This window comes from Rana temporaria, chromosome 4 (assembly GCF_905171775.1).
Source record: "Rana temporaria chromosome 4, aRanTem1.1, whole genome shotgun sequence".
Classification (NCBI taxonomy): Eukaryota; Metazoa; Chordata; class Amphibia; order Anura; family Ranidae; genus Rana; species Rana temporaria.
This window is the reverse complement of record NC_053492.1, coordinates 113,724,158-113,743,697: the sequence shown is the minus strand read 5'-3', so window position 1 is coordinate 113,743,697 and position 19,540 is coordinate 113,724,158. Positions and strand designations below refer to the sequence as shown.

General features: G+C 46.2%; 1 protein-coding gene across 1 annotated transcript in view; it reads right to left on the bottom strand.

Annotated features, from left to right (window-relative positions):
- Positions 1-19,540, bottom strand: part of DNER (delta/notch like EGF repeat containing) — a 253,110-nt gene that overhangs the window by 81,943 nt on the left and 151,627 nt on the right. The window contains 1 exon segment of the mRNA XM_040348827.1: positions 2,098-2,192. Coding sequence (XP_040204761.1) covers positions 2,098-2,192 — 95 coding nt within the window.

Genomic DNA, 19,540 nt, shown 5'->3' with positions numbered 1-19,540 from the left:
ATGGTGAAAGCTTTGTTCCTTATTCTCCATAAAAAGGTAAAAAATATCTCTGCAGAAGACACCCAAATCCTGGGAAAACCATACTGTATATCCAGGCCAACAGTTTACTAAAGTGCAAGATGATGGTGATTCCTCATTGGTTTGTATTAAAGCGGAGCTCCACCCTAAAGTGGAACTCCTGCTGATCGGATCCCTCCCCCCCTCCGGTGTCACATTTGACACCTTTTAGGGGGGAGGGGGGTGCAGATACCTGTCTAAAGACAGGTATTTGCACCCACTTCAGGCCACACAGTCTCGGGCAGACTGCGGGCATGACGTCACCTCCCGTCACCTTCCCCCCCGTTGTGTTCTGGGAACACTCGGCTCCCAGTACACAGCAAGAGCCAATCGGCAGGCGTAGCACAATGCGCCGTAGGGAATCGGGCAGTGAAGCCGGAGCGCTTCACTTCCTGGTTCCCTCACCGAGGATGGCGGGGGGGGCAGCAGCGTGACGAGCGATCGCTCGTCTTATGCTGCGGACGGTGCCGGACTCCAGGACAGGTAAGTGTCCTAATATTAAAAGTCAGAAGCTGCAGTATTTGTAGCTGCTGGCTTTTAATATTTTTTTTTCAGCGGACATCCGCTTTAATGACTTGCCATTGCCTTTTAGATCTGCTTTACTTAAAGCAGTTGTATAGGGGTTTTTTTTTTTACTTTTACCTACAGGTAAGCCTATAATAAGGCTTACCTGTAGGTAAAAATATATATCTCCTAAAACTTTACGGTTTAGGAGATATTCCCCTCGCAACTAGCCGCTGAATTTTGTGGCGCATGCGCACTGGGGATTTTCGGCTTAAGGCCCGGCAGCTGCCGGACCTTGCCGGAAAGAAGTCTTCCACGCGCATGCACAGGAGTGACGACATCACGGCTCCAGCCACTCACAGCGCTGGAGCTGCGATACCCGGAAGACACGCCAAGGAGAAATGTCATCTCCCGCAGCATGGACCTGTAGCTGTACCGACGCCTCGTTCCAAGGTAAGTATTTCATAATGAGCTAGTATGCGGTGCATACTAGCGCATTATGCTTTTTCCTTTACAGGTGCCGGAAAAAAAAAATTAGGCTATACATCCGCTTTAATGATCTATGTGAGTTCACCAACTGCTGGAAATCTGAAAGGCTACATCCAGATTCAGCAGTCAGTAACATGCCGGGAAAATATAACTGCGGCTTATCAAACTATTCTATGTTTCCCATAGCACCCTTCCCTCTGCCAAAACAACTCAAAACAAGCAAAAGTCCAACGTGGACCCAGAGGAAGAACCCTTTAAGGAGAAGTCTGGGGGATATAGAAGAAAAAATCATCCATACTCACCTCTATGCTGCACTATCAGTTCTATGACTAAGTACTGATAGATCACATGACCATTGATCACTCAGTTCTCGGTTTGTTCATAGCAGAGAGAAGTGACTGTTGTGCGCCTTTAGGCCAGGCTGGAGAGGGGACAAGCACAGCTGACTTCTACTCTCAGCCACGTGCTGAGAGCCAGAGCCAGCTGTCAATCGAGCAGGGATCCTTCCAGAGCCTGGATTGGCTCTGTGACGTCAGTTGATAGGTCAAAGAAGAGCAAAAGTAAGTGCACACCTGTGACCCACAGAGGGGGAGTGGGTGCCCAGTTTTGAGAGACTTTCTGTCCCACTTCCTTCTTCTGACCCACTCCTCCTCTCCCCCTAGGTGGCCCCTCCCTCTCTGCAATCTTCTGGGACATGTCACAGGTCCCAAGAGATTGCCTGTCCATTCAGAGAGCGCAGCGTGACTCACGCATGCGCAGTGCACGCCCAGCCGTGAAGCCGCAAGTTGTAACAGCCGGGGTGCCCACAGTTTCTATGACAGCACCTTGGAGAGGAGGGGGAGAGGAGCGAGGCTTCGGGGACCGTAGGACAGGTGAGTGTCAAATTATTAAAAGTCAGCAGCTACACTTTTTGTAGCTGCTGACTTTTAATAAACTGAAAAAAGACTGGAACTCCGCTTTAATGAAGACAGAGGTGCATTAATAGGTGTCTTTTATTTCTGCTTGGAGTTTAGCTTGAACATATGAGCGTTGTATATTAAAACTTACTTCACTGACGTGTTCTCTGGAACTTCAAATGTCACCAGGCGCCCACCTGAGGAGGTATTAGAACTGGCATTTCCACATGCAACGTCTGCAATCACCTGCAACGACAGGAAAATAAAAGCATTATAAACCTATTTTTATGGACCTTACACCCACTCCAGCAAAACGTCATATAACATAATAGCTGCCTATAGCAACTCAAGAAATCATGTCAAGGTGGAATGCAGTAAAGGAACCACCTAGGGCCTCGTCTGTAGCAATGAATCAGACTGCAACTAATACTTCAATGAGCAAGTATGAAAGGAAAAGCCAGTGTCTGAATTGTTGTCTATCATCCTTCATTCCTATCCTGAAAGTTGCACAGCAGACACATTTACAATCTGGCTACTTTGTGCTGACCTTTCAGTAACTATGAAGGAATACATTGACATATCACAATAAACAACAGAAGCTGACAGCTGTCACTCTCAGTGGCAGAATAGGAGTAGAAGTAAGATGCTCAGAGATTTCAGGTAAAAAGTAGGGTTGTCCCGAAACCACTTTTTTAGGACTGAGTACAAGTACCGATACTTTTTTTTATGTACTCGCCGATACCGAATACCGATACTTTTTTTAAATGTGTCCCCAAATGCAGCCATGTCCCCCACATATTCCAGCCATGTCCCCCACATATTCCAGCCATGTCCCCCACATATTCCAGACATGTCCCCCACATAATGCAGCCATGTCCCCCACATATTGCAGCCATGTCCCCCACATATTCCAGCCATGTCCCCCACATAATGCAGCCATGTCCCCCACATAATGCAGCCATGTCCCCCACATATTCCAGCCATGTCCCCCACATATTCCAGCCATGTCCCCCACATATTCCAGCCATGTCCCCCACATAATGCAGCCATGTCCCCCACATATTGCAGCCATGTCCCCCACATATTCCAGCCATGTCCCCCACATATTCCAGACATGTCCCCCACATATTGCAGCCATGTCCCCCACATATTCCAGCCATGTCCCCCACATAATGCAGCCATGTCCCCCACATAATGCAGCCATGTCCCCCACATATTCCAGCCATGTCCCCCACATATTCCAGCCATGTCCCCCACATATTCCAGCCATGTCCCCCACATAATGCAGCCATGTCCCCCACATATTGCAGCCATGTCCCCCACATATTCCAGCCATGTCCCCCACATATTCCAGCCATGTCCCCCACATAATGCAGCCATGTCCCCCACATAATGCAGCCATGTCCCCCACATATTACAGCCATGTCCCCCACATATTGCAGCCATGTCCCCCACATATTGCAGCCATGTCCCCCACATATTGCAGCCATGTCCCCCACATATTCCAGCCATGTCCCCCACATATTCCAGCCATGTCCCCCACATAATGCAGCCATGTCCCCCACATAATGCAGCCATGTCCCCCACATATTGCAGCCATGTCCCCCACATATTGCAGCCATGTCCCCCACATATTACAGCCATGTCCCCCACATAATGCAGCCATGTCCCCCACATATTACAGCCATGTCCCCCACATATTACAGCCATGTCCCCCACATATTACAGCCATGTCCCCCACATATTCCAGCCATGTCCCCCACATATTCCAGCCATGTCCCCCACATAATGCAGCCATGTCCCCCACATAATGCAGCCATGTCCCCCACATAATGCAGCCATGTCCCCCACATATTACAGCCATGTCCCCCACATAATGCAGCCATGTCCCCCACATATTACAGCCATGTCCCCCACATATTCCAGCCATGTCCCCCACATATTCCAGCCATGTCCCCCACATATTCCAGCCATGTCCCCCACATAATGCAGCCATGTCCCCCACATATTCCAGCCATGTCCCCCACATATTCCAGCCATGTCCCCCACATAATGCAGCCATGTCCTACATACCTTGATGATGCCGCACGTGCCGCCGTTAATCAGCGTGCGGGGAACATTACAGCTTTCGTTTGAATAGCTGTATCCCCGCCATGTATAGACACTCCCCCTTGCGCGGGATTGGACAGATCATCCGTCCAATCCCGCGCAAGGGGGAGTGTCTATACGCGGCGGGGATACAGCTATTCAAACGAAAGCTGTAATGTTCCCCCCACGCAGATTAACGGCGGTGTCGGCTTTGCGGTTTGCGGCGACGGGTTTGCGGCGGCGGGGGGGAACAAGTATTCTATTTCAGTATCGGGAGTATTTGCGGGAGTACAAGTACTCCCGCAAATACTCGGTATCGGTCCCGATACCGATACTGGTATCGGTATCGAGACAACCCTAGTAAAAAGTAAACATTTTCAGAAAAGATCTACCTTTTATCATTAAAAAGCCATTCTTGAAATCCAGTTCAGTGACTTTGCCTAGGCTGAGATGATGTCATTACTCTGCTGCAGGCAGGAGGAAGCATTCCCTTAGTCTCCTCTGCCCCACTAACAGGACTACAACGCTGTAACCTTCTAGCAATTCACAAGGTGAGAAGATATAGGAGAGGGCTTATCTGTGTCAAACATTTGTAAGCATAACCAAGAACTGCAGAGGCATCAGAATTGCAGGGCAGGAAGTAGTTACTGATCCTGAATAAAGGATAGATGGCTAAATCCTTTAATCCTTCTGGAAAAAAAGCAGATGTAAGAATTATCAGGGGGAGTAGAGTAATTGCTGCGAGAGGTAATACATACCTGGAAGTGTTAAAGCGCGGCAGTTAAAAAAAAATAAAAAAATAAAAACATCTGTGAAACAGATCCCAAAGCCCATCAGCCTTCCTTCCCTTGTGCAGCCGTGTTGTGCAGGAAAAAAAAAAAAAACTTTAAAGCACACTTTTTATTTTTCCCTCAACAAAGCCCTCCAACAGCGTGCTGTCACCGCTGACAGGGCTTCCATCTTTCCCCAGTCTTTCTTCCCAGCTCTGGCTGTAGGAGTGGCTGCAGCCGCAATGATGCCACTCACACGCATGCGCGAGGCAGCCCTCGGCTCCTGCACAAAGCTCTGAAGGTCCGTCATATCGTGACATCCAGGGGCAGACTGACAACTCACGGGCCCCCGGGCAATAGAAGACTATGGGGCCCCTGGGCTTACAGATGGCCACCACGCCAGGAGTCAGTGCAGAGGCAGGGCAGCTAAAATCTCTGGATTTTCACATCAAAAGCATGTCGGTTTCGGACATATCGGGGACAGATCTAAAAATAACATAGATTTTTACATACTGTCCCTAGTGGCATGGGGCCCTCGGGCAGTGCCCGAGTGACTCAATGGTCAGTCCGCCCCTGGTGACATCACGCCTGCATCCTGGGTGAATATCTCCTAAACGGTGCACGTTTAGGTGATATTAATTTTACCTACATGTAAGCCTTATTATAAGCTTATCTGTCGGTAAAAATCACAAAGCGGACTTTACTACCGCTCTAAGCCAGCCATACATGGATTTGGCCAGTTCTGCAAGTACTGGCCGTATTTTGATCCATGTATGGGCAGGCTTATTGTACCAAAGTCAATCCATCAACCGACATGGGTACAACCAGCATGTTTTATTTTTTACATGTGATTACTGCCAGCGGCTCTAGCCATCAGCTGTAATCATTGGGGTAGATTCAGGTACAGCTGCGCACTCCTTACGGAGGCGCAGTGTACCCTTTTTACCCTGCGCCTACGCAAATTATTTGCGCTACGCTTCATTCATGAAGCAGTAGCCACGTAATTTGCGTGGGCGCTCTTCAAAAATGCCCTGCGTAAGGGCGCCTAATGTAAATGATCCCGTAGGGGGCAGGAATCATTTAAATTAGGCACGTTCCCCCATTGAGCGTAGAGCGCATGCTCCATCGGGAAACTTTCTTGACGTGCATTGCAGTAAATGACGTAAACTGCGTACGCAGGGCTGGCGTAACGTTGTGAATCGGCGTTAGTATGCAATTTGCATACTATACGCTGACCACAACGGGAACGCCACCTAGCGGCCTGCGTAAGAATGCAGCCTAAGATATGAGGGCATAAGAGCCTTATGCCACGCATATCTTAGGCTGCAGTCGGCGTAACGAGCTCTCTGAATCAGGAGAAGTCGTTACGCCGGCGCAAGTAAGCAATTGCGCTGCGTAACTATGGTTACGCAGACGCAATTGCTTCTTGAATCTGGGCCATTGTGTTCTCCTGGCTGGGATTCCAGCGCCCCCTGCCAGCAGAACATAATAGTGCAGCCAGAGGCATTCCCCCATCAACACTGGCTGTGTCAATGGGGGAATCAAGTGCTTTTTTCTTCTTCCACCCACAGTGGAAGGACACAAAATTTAATCATGAATGGGCTGTGCAAAGTGCACTTGAAATTGCACGAAAAGTGCACTGTGCAGTCGCTTTAGATCCGATGGGGACATGCAAGGAAAATAAAAAACAGCATTTTAGCTTGCACATGATTGGATGATAAAATCAGCAGAGCTTCCCCTCATTTCAGATCTACCTCTCAGATTTACAGCGACTGCACTTCCCAGTGCACTTTCAGTGCAATTTCAAGTGCACTTTGCACTTGTAGTGCAAAGTGGATTTGCCTTTCGTAAATAACCCCCAATATTTATCATGCATGTTAAAGTATACCTTATGTCAGGTCCTCTTTAAGGCAAACCATGGGCTAGCAGATCTTTAACGGCTTTGAAGATACGCATGTACCAGTACAAAGAAATTTCCCAGAACTCAGCTCAGATAGCCCGTTTGGGACCTAATTAAAAACCTTCTCTAGCATTATGATAAAACAGAAGTCTTAGTTGCAGATGTATTGCTCTTTCCATATGCACCTTCCTTGCTAATTATAAATTAATGAACTGCTTGCCAATCACAGGAGAAATTTCATCAAACAAGAGCTTACACAGCTCAACAGTATTACATGGAAATTGTTCATGTAGTTCAGCCATTTTTCTTTACTGTTTTACACATCAGTGATATGCAACTGTCCTAGGCCAGTCCTCAGGTTACAAACAAGATAGGGACTGTAGGTTTGTTCTTAAGTTGAATCTGTTTGTAAGTTTGAACAGGTAACATTTTTAAGTGTAGCTCCAGCCCAAAAAAAATCTATTTTTAAGCTTTTTGCATAGCATAGGGGAGGGTTATCACCCCTGTAACATTTGTTTTGCTGTCTGTGCCCTGTTCAGAAGATTTCACCTCACTTTCTGTCCCAATGACAATTGGATTTTGAAAATTTGGCGTTTTTAGTGAAAAAAGGATTGGTGATAAAGCTTCAGTGGAGAGGAGACACCTTTGTCCCATATTAACTCTCAGGCTTCGTACACACGACCGAGGAACTCTTCGTAATTGAAACATCGTTTTCCTTGACGAGTTCCTTGTTAGGCTTGTCGAGAAACTTGACAAGCTTTCTTTGCGTACACACTGTCAAGACCAAATCTCCTCGTTCTCAAACGCGGTGACGTACAACACATACAACGGCAGGGGAAGTTCGATTCCACTGGCACAACCCTTGGGGCTACATTTGCTAATCTCATGTTACTGCGTGTTAAGTAAAAGTTTGGTAAGAGACGATTTGCACTTTTCAGACTGTTACAGCGTGACAAATGTGCTATCTCCATTACAAACGCTACTTTTACCGAAGGTGCGCTCCCGTCTCATACTTTATTCTGAGCATGCGCGGGTTTCTTAGCATACACACGAACGTGTTTCTCGTCGAAAACCAGCCCGACGAGGAACACGACGAGGAAATTGAGACTCCCGTCGAGGAAAAAGAGAACTTGTTCTCTTTTTTTCTTGTCGAGTTCCTCGACAGTTTCCTCGATGAAAAACATACACACAACCGTTTTCCTCTGCAAAAAAGCTCTGCCACCAAGTTTCTTGATGGATTCTGTCGAGGAAAACGGTCGTGTGTACGAGGCCTTACAGAAGAGAATTTCCCTTCCTAGGGGTAGATTTCTTCTCACTTCCTGTTGTCTCCCCCCATTTGTAAGTAGGAGTCGTTTGTAAGTCAGATGTTTGTAAGTAGGGGACCGCCTGTAAACATCAAAAATATATCAAGGTGCAAACACTAGTATTGTTACTGATTTCCCACAAAGTCCATAAAAGTCCATAGTAATGATGCTCCGTGCTCTTAGGTGGAGATTCGATGAACATAGAAGATTTATTGAAGAAGGTGAGGATCACCATAGTGTCCCACAACACTTTTTGGAGGTTCACCAAAAATCCACTGTCGGACTCCAAGTGTGGGTGATCGAGCAGATACCCAGATCTCTCCTGTAGCTGAATGCTTTAAGAAACTGAGTGCTAGGGAAACCTTCTGGATTTATAATCTTGATGTTCTCTCGCCAGGAGGTTTGAACAAAGAAATCAAAATCCCTAATATCCTCTTGCCTGTTTTCATTTTGTACTAGGGTTGTCCCGATACCGCAAATGCCCCCGATGCCTCATCCGATATTCGCCGCCGCCACGCCGCATCCCCGCTTGGTTAATACGGGCGGGGAACATTACAGCTTTCATTTGAAAGCTGCTCGGGTGAACTGTCCAATCCCGAGCAAGGGGGAGTATCTATACGCAGCGCGGCGCGAAACACTACAGCTATTCAAATGAATGCTGTAATGTTCCCCGCCCGTATTAACTAAGCGGCGGCGCGGCAGCATGTAGGTAAGGGGGACATGGCTTCATATATGGGGGGAACATGGCTGCATATATGGGGGGGACATGGCTGCATATATGGGGGGGACATGGCTGGATATGGGGGGGACATGGCTGGATATGGGGGGGGGGACATGGCTGCATATGGGGGGGACATGGCTGCATATGGGGGGGCATGGCTGCATATGGGGGGACATGGCTGGATATGGGGGGACATGGCTGGATATGGGGGGGACATGGCTACATATGGGGGGGACATGTCTGCATATGGGGGGACATGGCTGCATATGGGGGGACATGGCTGGATATGGGGGGACATGGCTGGATATGGGGGGGGACATGGCTGGATATGGGGGGGACATGGCTGGATATGGGGGGGACATGGCTGGATATGGGGGGGACATGGCTGGATATGGGGGGGACATGGCTGCATCTGTGGGGGGACATGGCTGCATCTGTGGGGGGACATGGCTGCATTTGTGGGGGGACATGGCTGCATTTGGGGACACATTTAAAAAAAAGTATCGGTATTCGGTATCGGCGAGTACTTGAAAAAAGTATCGGTACTTGTACTCGGTCCTAAAAAAGTGGTATCGGGACAACCCTATTTTGTACCATCACAGTTCTTCTCTTATATTGCATATGAATATACATAAATTCACAATATTTTTTATCTTTATTTTTATTATCACATCCTTTCATATTTATTTTTAATTTTCCTCCAGGTATTAGTCTTATGGGGGTGGCGGGCAAAAAACTTTATCTGTAAGTATTGGTAGACCTAGAACTAATTACTTCTCCTCCATGCTCCCGGGCTACCAACTTTATAGCCCTACTATCCTACAGTCTCACGCTTGTGGTCAAGTGTTGAGTTTATGGTGCTATGTTCTAGTCTGGCCAGATACTCTTTGCGGTAATCATCAGTAATATCCTTTTCTTGTCTAACCATTATATTATTACATTTTCAATTTTAATTTTAATTGTAATTGGTTTTATTTCTTATCTCACATCATTATGCGCTACAAATTTTTTTTTATTCTTCCCCTTATTGTAATTATATTATTCTATATTAAATACATTATCGTTCCACACGATTTTTAGTGAAACATACTATTAAGCTTATGATTTTTTGTTGCATTAAAATAAATGTATTCCTTGAGTCCCCCATTTATAATTTTCCATTTATCCATTCCAAGAAACACTTACATCCCCAGAGTAATAACAATGTTTCTTCAACTGATCAATTTATTTATTAAATTTAGATTTTTAGTAGAAATGTATTATCTCTCTCTCTTCCCTTCATCCCTTCCCACCCCCATGCCCCTTCCCCCCCCTCTCCCCTTCACCATGACCCCATCTTTCCTTTATTTCTTTTTCCTCCTATGTTTCATGCAGCGTATACTTTGTACCATATATATGTTCTTAGCCAGTGTCAATTAAGCCCCCTTTCACAATGGGGCAGGAGGTGCGGTGGCGGTATAGCGCGGCTATACCATCAGGATTTGCGGCGGTGGTTTTAATCCCTGCTAGCGGCCGAAAGGAGTTAATACCGCCAGCAATGCGCCTATGCAGAGTCGCATTGCCGGCGGTATAGCCGTGGTTTCCCATTGCTTTCAATGGTGAAGGGTCAGTGGAGGAGCGGTAAACACACCGCTCCTCAGATGCTGCTAGTAGGACTTTTGGAGCGGTCCTACTAGCGCACCGCTCCAGTGTGGAAGCCCTCGGGTTTTACTGGCCAAGCTAAAAATATAAACCGACCCTAAACAGCAGCCGCTGTTTAGGGTTGGTTTGCAGGTGCTATTTTTAGCTCAATAGCGCCTGCAAACTGCCTCAGTGTGAAAGGGGCCTAACTTTCTTATGATGCATTATGTTCCTTATGTATTGTGTCCCCCTCTTTTCATATGCAATTTAATTTGCAATTGACCGATTTTAATCCTGAATTTACCAGTCCCTGTGCTTTTCTACAGATTTATCCCAATATTTATATATGATCCTATTTTTTACATCGTCTCCTCCCCCTGTATTTGCTATATATCCAGTTGTTATAGTCCTATTGATAAGCTTGAAAAAGGAGCGTGGCTGCTATAACATCCGCAGTGTTCTTGAAATGTGTTGCATCCCGTCATCCTACCATCTGCGTTCCTAGCCTTGCTTTGAATCTCCCCGCAGCACGGCTGGCTTTCCATACAGAGGTGACGGACAGTGAGTTCAAACGCTTTACAGTGATGGAACTACAGGAGTTGACTGTCTGCCAAAGACCGCTTTTGGGACCTTATCCACTGATGTGCCTGTTTTTATCCACCTATGTGAGTTGCCCATTGTATGTGATATTGAATTCTGTTTAATTTAATTCTACACTCTCTCTGTTTTCTGTCCTAGGCCAGTGTAGCTCTCTCATATGTCACTGCAACAAGTCCAACTCCATCTAAAACCTTTACTTTTTAGTTCCGAAAAAAGTAGGGAAGGGAGTGGACATCTGTCAGATTGTCAGAGTTTTATATGCAGTGGAGATCTCCAGTTGCATCCTTTCAGGTTAGATTGGGTTGACTTGGGTACAACCATATTGTGTGTTCTCCCGGCAGGGACAGCTACCTGCACCCTCCCTGCTAGGAGAACACAAAAGCTCAACGCGAGGGATTTCCCCATCAACACGGAGGCCTCGTACACACGACCGAGAAACTCAACAGAATTCATCAAGAAACTTGGTGGGAGAGCTTTTTTGCAGAGGAAAGCGGTCGTGTGTACGTTTTTCATTGAGGAAACTGACGAGGAACTCGACGAGGAAAAAAAAGAACAAGTTCTATTTTTACTCAACAGGAGTCGCAATTTTCTCGTCGTGTTCCTCGTCGGCTGGTTTTCGGCGAGAAACTCGAGCGTGTGTATGCTAAGAAACCCACGCATGCTCAGAATAAAGTATGAGACGGGAGTAAAAGTAGCATTTGTAATGGAGATAACACATTTTTCACGCTGTAACAGACTGAAAAGTGCAAATCGTCTCTTACCAAACTTTTACTTAACACGCAGTAACAGGAGATTAGCAAAAGCAGCCCCAAGGGTTGTGCCAGTGGAATCGAAGTTCCCCTGCCATTGTATGTGTTGTACGTCACCGCGTTTGAGAACGAGGAGATTTTGTTTTGACCGTGTGTACGCAAAGCAAGCTTGTCGAGTTCCTCGACAAGCCTAACAAGGAACTCGTCGAGGAAAACGATGTGTCTTTTCCGACGAGTTCCTCGGTCGACAGTGTTGATAGGGAAATTGAGCGATTGCACCATCTATGGCCGCCTTTAGCCCCATTATGGGTAATACGTTGAAGAAAGGGGCCACACTAGCTTTTAGAATGCACTCAGAACACCCTTTAACCACTTGACAACTGGGCACTTAAACACCCTTAATAACCAGACCAATTTTCAGCTTTCGGTGCTCTCACATTTTGAATGACAATAACTCAGTCATACAACACTGTAACCAAATGAAATTTTTGTCCTTTTTTTCCCACAAATAGAGCTTTCTTTTGGTGGTATTTGATCACCTCTGCGGTTTTTATTTTTTCCGCTAATAATGAAAAAAGAACGAAAATTTTGTAAAAAAATGATTTTTTTTTCATTTCTATTATAAAATTTTGCAAAAAATTAATTTTTCTTCATAAATTTGGCCTAAAATGTATACTGCTACATATCTTTGGTAAAAAAAAAAAAAAAAATTGGGATATTATTTAGTCTGGGTGAAAGTTATAGGGTCTACAAGCTATGGTACCAATTACTGAAAATTGATCAATTTGATCACACCCGATGTACTGACAGCCTCTCTCATTTCTTGAGACCCTAACATGCCAGAAAAGTACAAATACCCCCCAAATGACCCCTTTTTGGAAAGAAGACATTCCAAGGTATTTAGAAAGAGGCATGGTGAGTTTTTAGAAGTTGTAATTTTTTCCCACAATTCTTTGCAAAATCAAGATTTTTTTTTTTTTTTTCACAAAATGTTCATATTCGCCGGTTATTTCTCACACACAGCATATGCATAACACTAATTACACCCCAAAACACATTCTGCTATTCCTCCCGAGTATGCCGATACCAAATGTGTGAGACTTTTACACAGCGTGGCCACATACAGAGGCCCGACATGCAGGGAGCACCATCAGGCGTTCTGGAGCACCGAGACCAATTCTGACATTTCTCTCCTACATGGAAAAATCATCATTTATTTGCTAGAAAATTGCATAGAACCCCAAAACATTATATATGCTTTTTTAGCAAAAACCCTAGAGAATACAATGGCGGTCGTTGCAACTTTTTATCGCGCACGTTATTTTCGCAGCAATTGTTCGAATGCGTTTTTTTGGAAATAAAACGGTTTTGTGCTTTTAAAAAAAAAAAACATTAAAGTTAGCCCAATGTTTTTGCATAATATGAAAGATGAAGTTACGCCGAGTCAATAGATACCCAACATGTCACCCTTCAATATTGCACACGCTTGTGGAATGGCGCCAAACTTCGCTACTTAAAAATCCCCATAGGCGACGCTTTAAATATTTTTACTGGTTACATCTTTTTAGTTGGAGAAGAGCTCTAGGGCCAAAAGTATTGCTCTTGCTCCAACGTTCGCAGCGATACCTCACATGTGTGGTTTGAACACCGTTTTCATATGTGGGCGGGACTTACGTGTGCGGTCGCTTCTGTATACGAGCACGCAGGAACAGGGGCGCTTTAAAAAAAAAAAATATTTTTATTGTTCATTTCACTTTATTTATTTTAGTTTGATACGTTTTTCCCCAAAAATAAATGTTTTGATCACTTTTATTCCTATTACAAGGAATGTAAACATCCCTTGTAATAGGAATATAGCATGACAGGTCCTCTTTACAGTGAGATGTGGGGTCAATAAGACCCCACATCTCACCTCTAGGCTGGGAAGCCTGAAAAAAAATTAAAAAAAATAAAACGATCCTGGTTTCGATCGTAGCGGTGAGTCAGAAGAGGCACCAGAGGGAGAAGGGAGGGGAGACGTCCCCTTTCGCCTCCCGTAAGAACGATCAAGAGGCGGAACAGCCGACATGATTGTTCTTACGGTGTAGGGAATCGCCGGCTGAAAAAAATGATATCTGAATGATGTCTGTAGCTGCAGGCATCATTTAGATATCCCTGCACAAAGTCAAGGACGTCATGACGGCCGGCGGGCGGGAAGTGGTTAAAACGCATTTTTTTCCCAGAGTATTTTCTGGGTACTGCAGAGTATTAGCCGGGGTATTGCAGAGTATTGGTGTTGGGGTATTGCAGAGTATTGGTGTTGGGGTATTGCAGAGTATTGGTGTTGGGGTATTGCAGAGTATTGGTGTTGGGGTATTGCCGAGTATTGGTGTTGGGGTATTGCCGAGTATTGGTGCGGGGGTATTGCAGAGTATTGGTGCGGGGGTATTGCAGAGTATTGGTGCGGGGGTATTGCAGAGTATTGGTGCGGGGGTATTGCAGAGTATTGGTGCGGGGGTATTGCAGAGTATTGGTGCGGGGGTATTGCAGAGTATTGGTGCGGGGGTATTGCAGAGTATTGGTGCGGGGGTATTGCAGAGTATTGGTGTTGGGGTATTGCAGAGTATTGGTGTTGGGGTATTGCAGAGTATTGGTGCGGGGGTATTGCAGAGTATTGGTGCGGGGGTATTGCAGAGTATTGGTGCGGGGGTATTGCAGAGTATTGGTGCGGGGGTATTGCAGAGTATTGGTGCGGGGGGTATTGCAGAGTATTGGTGCGGGGGTATTGCAGAGTATTGGTGCGGGGGTATTGCAGAGTATTGGTGCGGGGGTATTGCAGAGTATTGGTGCGGGGGTATTGCAGAGTATTGGTGCGGGGGTATTGCAGAGTATTGGTGCGGGGGTATTGCAGAGTAATTGCGCAGAGTAATTGTGCAGGGGTATTGCAGAGTATTGCCGGGGAGCAATGCAGAGTATTGCCGGGGAGCAATCCAGAGTATTGCCGGGGAGCAATGCAGAGTATTGCCGGGGAGCAATGCAGAGTATTGCCGGGGAGCAATGCAGAGTATTGCCGGGGAGTAATGCAGAGTATTGCCGGGGAGTAATGCAGAGTATTGCGCAGGGGGGTATGCAGAGTATTGCGCAGGGGGTGGTATGCAGAGTATTGCGCAGGGGGTGGTATGCAGAGTATTGCGCAGGGGGTGGTATGCAGAGTATTGCGCAGGGGGGTATGCAGAGTATTTTGCAGGGGGGTATGCAGAGTATTTCGCAGGGGGGTATGCAGAGTATTTCGCAGGGGGGTATGCAGAGTATTGCGCAGGGGGGTATGCAGAGTATTGCGAAGGGGAGGTATGCAGAGTATTTCGCAGGTGGGGGGTATGCAGAGTATTTCGCAGGTGGGGGGTATGCAGAGTATTTCGCAGGTGGGGGGTATGCAGAGTATTTCGCAGGTGGGGGGTATGCAGAGTATTTCGTAGGGGGGGTATGCAGAGTATTGCGCAGGGGGGGTATGCAGAGTATTGCGCAGGGGGGGTATGCAGAGTATTGCGCAGGGGGGTATGCAGAGTATTGCGCAGGGGGGTATGCAGAGTATTGCGCAGGGGGGTATGCAGAGTATTGCGCAGGGGGGTATGCAGAGTATTGCCGGGGGTATGCAGAGTATATTGCACAGTATTGCAGAGTATTGTAGGGGGTATGCAGAGTATTGCAGAGTATTGTAGGGGGTATGCAGAGTATTGCAGAGTATTGTAGGGGGTATGCAGAGTATTGTAGGGGGTATGCAGAGTATTGCAGAGTATTGTAAGGGGGGGTATTGCAGGGGGTTTCAGGGATGGCTGAGCAGGGATGGATGGATCTGTGACTGCAATAGTCACAGATCCATCCACAGCGCTGCTGACACCCGCGCTCCCCCCTCTCACACTGTACCGCTCGGTACAGAGAGAGGAGGGAGGAACCGGCGTCATCAAAAGACGCAGGTTTGTTTACATGTGATCGCTCCGTCATTGGACGGAGCGATCACATGGTAAACGGCCGCTATCAGCGGCCGTTTACCGCGATTCGTGATCGGCCGGGTCCTCTGGACCCGGCGGTCACGGATGTTCCCGTGTGCGCGTCCCAGGGGACGCGCGGGAGACGGACTCTGGGAGGACGTACATTGACGCCCTCCTAGAGTTAACCACCCGCCCTGTAGACGTATATTGTCTATAGGGCGGTTACTAAGTGGTTAAAACATATTGGTGCTTCACACATTACTATCTGAACATACCCTTAATAGTACAGTATAATTACCCTTGTGGCAATATGGGAGCTGAGACTTCATCAGGAACCTACCTTCTCAAAGGACAATGGGTTTTAGTTAAAGCGTCCAGTCTCTGTAAGGCCCCTTTCACACTGAGGCGCTTCTAAACTGCCAGTAAAACACAGAGGGCTTTTGAAGAGATTTTCAGGCGCTTTTGAGGAGCTTTCCCTTAATTTCAATGGAGAGGGGTGTTCTTTCACCACTGCCAGTGCACTGCCCCAGTGTAAAAGCATTCATTGATTTAATGGAAATAGGTTTTTCTGGAGCTTTTAAGGTGCTTTTTTTAGCGTGAAAGCACCTGGAAAGCGCCTCAGTGTGAAAGGAGCTTAAAGGAGAGACTGGGACACCACTGACTTATGACTTCATTTTTTTTTTTAAGTGTTTTAGACTTCAGCCTTTTAGTGTGAAGTCTTTCTTTCTGCTAATGCTATCAGGGGATTTTCTCTGCTTTTTCTTTTCTTTCACTCTTTTATGTTATCCCACCTGTGCTCTTTCCCTGTTGTTTATTGCTGACTGTATTCAGGGCTGTAATAGTGCATTTAAATTATACTGCTAGCAAAATTTACCTACCTTCCCTGAATATGGATAATGATAAGAAATGGAAACCACACAAGGGTGAAATGATTCATCATCGGGTGTATAAATCTCTGTGTTCCGCGGACGTCAAATCACTTCATGAAAGCTAAACAAAACTGTGGCTCAGAATAAAAGCATCTTTCAAAAGGTTGTTTAAATAAAACAGTTGCCCAATTATTGTTTTTAAACAGCAGATTACATTTTAAAAGCTTAGAGCTGCAGGCATTTGCTTGTGAATTTTTTTTGATGAGAAAGTGGAAAACCTCCACACGCCACCGCTGCTGGGGAAAGGGGACTCCATGCTCACAACCTCGATGGATTTGCTTTAAAAAGCACTTTCTACCACTGATCGGAGAGCTGCTCACTTCTATTTGGTGCAACAGATGCCGTCTTTTTTCGTTTTTCGATGGAAGCTGTGCTTTACAGGCACTACCTGGCCTAGGGAAAGCTAATAAGACAACTCAAAGGCTGGGTTTCCACACAGAGAGGCCTCACAGGCTAACAATGGAGGCACTTGGAGAGGTTTTCTACTTTTTCTCTAAGGCCTCGTACACACAACCGTTTTCCTCGACAGAATCCATCAAGAAACTTGGTGGCAGAGCTTTTTTGCCGAGGAAATCGTCCTAAATGAAACATCGTTTTCCTCGACGAGTTCCTTGTCAGGCTTGTCGAGAATCTTGTCAAGCTTTCTTTGCGTACACACTGTCAAGACACAATCTCGTCGTTCTCAAACGCGGTGACGTTCAACACGTACGAAGGCACTATAAAGGGGAAGTTCAATTCCACTGGCGCCACCCTTGGGGTTGCCTTTGCTAATCTCATGTTACTGCGTGTTAAGTAAAAGTTTGGTATGAGATGATTCACGCTTTTCCGTCTGTTACAGTGTGACAAATGTGCTATCTCCATTACGAACGCTACTTTTACCGAAGGTGCGCTCCCGTCTCATACTTTATTCTGAGCATGTGCGGGTTTCTTAGCATACACATGAACGTGTTTCTCGTTGTAAACCAGCCCGACGAGAAACACGTCGAGGAAATTGAGACTCCCGACGAGGAAAAAGAAAACTTGTTCTCTTTTTTTCTCGTCGAGTTCTACAACAAACATACACACGACCGTTTTCCTCTGCAAAAAAGCTCTGCCACCAAGTTTCTTGATGGATTCTGTCGAGGAAAACGGTCGTGTGTACGAGGCCTGACAGAAGAAAACCTCTTCATGTTCTTAAAGGAACTGTACACCTAAAGACCTAAGAGAGAGCCTCAGGTTCATCGTGATTGATGTTGGATCTTCACCGGGGAACTATTTTTTTTTATTTCTATTTTTTTAACAAAGGACTTGTTAAATACTGACTCCTGTCTTTATTTACATTACTCTTTTATTTTTTGGTGAATGAGTAGGGGTACTATGTACCTTGTTAAAGGGGGCTTCCCGATTCTGATAATTTAGTGCCCCCCTACCCCAAAGTTCATGCCCTCCTGTTGAGGGCATGTGGCCCGGTATGGTTCAGGAGGGGGGACACTCGCTTGCCCCCCCCCCTTCCTGGACTGCCAGGCTACATACTCATATAAGGGTCCAGGATTTTGGAGGGGACCCCATGCTGTTTTTTTTTTTGGCATGGGGATCCTCTTAAAATCTGAACCAGACCCGTACCAGACCCCACGCAGTTTAAAAAAAAAAAAAGTTTAATCGAGCATTCTTTTGTTTACATTCAGCTGACAGCTGATGATTCATCAATTGTTAAAGCGGAGTTCCACCCAAAAATTGAACTTCCGCTTTTCGGATTCCTCCCCCCCCCTCCGCTGTCACATTTGGCACCTTTCAGGGGGGAGGAGGAAGAAGATATCTGTGTAATCCAGGTATTTGCTCCCACTTCCGGACATAGATCACCACAGTATCTGCGGCGACCTACGCCACGTCCAGCGCCTCCTCTGTCCCCCTGTCCCCCCCACTGCCTTCTGGGAGACAGACAGGTCCCAGGAGACAGTAGGGACCAGTGGGATTGCGCAAGCGCGACTTGTGCATGTGCAGTAGGGAACCAGGAAGTGAAGAGAGCCGAGGGACAGATCGTTTTCGGGTACCGACACAGCGGCCACCCACTCCTCAACAACCCGCTAGTGGCTGCTAAACACCAGCGCAAAATGTGCTAAACGCCAGAACAAAAGCGCTAAATATGAGCATTTTTCTTGGCATTTATGAAAGCTCCTAGTGTGCATGAAGTTGCAAAGTCTCCAGCATGTTCTCCAGCTTTCATCTCACCTGCAATGCTGGCATCTTAGCTCATCCATCTTAATTAATAGTAATAGACTTTTTGTTTCTCAGTCAGAAATTAGCTCTTATAGGCTTACACACTCCAAAGTTGGGGTGCCTCAGAGCCGGTTCACACAGGGGCAACCCGACTTACAGCGTGACTTTGCAAGGCAACTTCAGCGCGACTTGGAACAACTTACAACGCGACTTAAAGTTGCCTGCAGGACAGGCGACTTTGGCTGTGGCCAATCACAGAATAATCAGCTCTGTGGGAAGGAGGAGTTTGTCTGAGAAAACTATTTTCTCTTCCTGTAAAGTTGCTATAGTTAAGACAGTAATCCGACTTTGGATGCAACTTTCATTGAAATCAATGGGTACAAGTTGCCTAGAAGTCACCTTTAAGTAGTGCAGGAACCTTTTCTGAAGTTGGAGAGACATTAAGCCAGTTCTCATTCACTTTAATTGAATTTCTTATGTCGGGCGACTTGTGAATATAACAAAAGTGGAAATATTATATTTTGATACAACAGAGGAACACACAGTTTATCAGAATATTAAAAGTATGTTACAAAAGCAGAAAATGACATTCCATGGAAGGTCTCATAATAGATCCATTAGGGTATAATGCTGCAATACAGAAGAACAATCTTTCTGAAGATGAACACAATTCTGTTTCGCTCTTTTCAGGTCACAGTGTATAGCATAGCACTTTAACAGCATTATTTCCTACCAGTAATCAAGCCAAG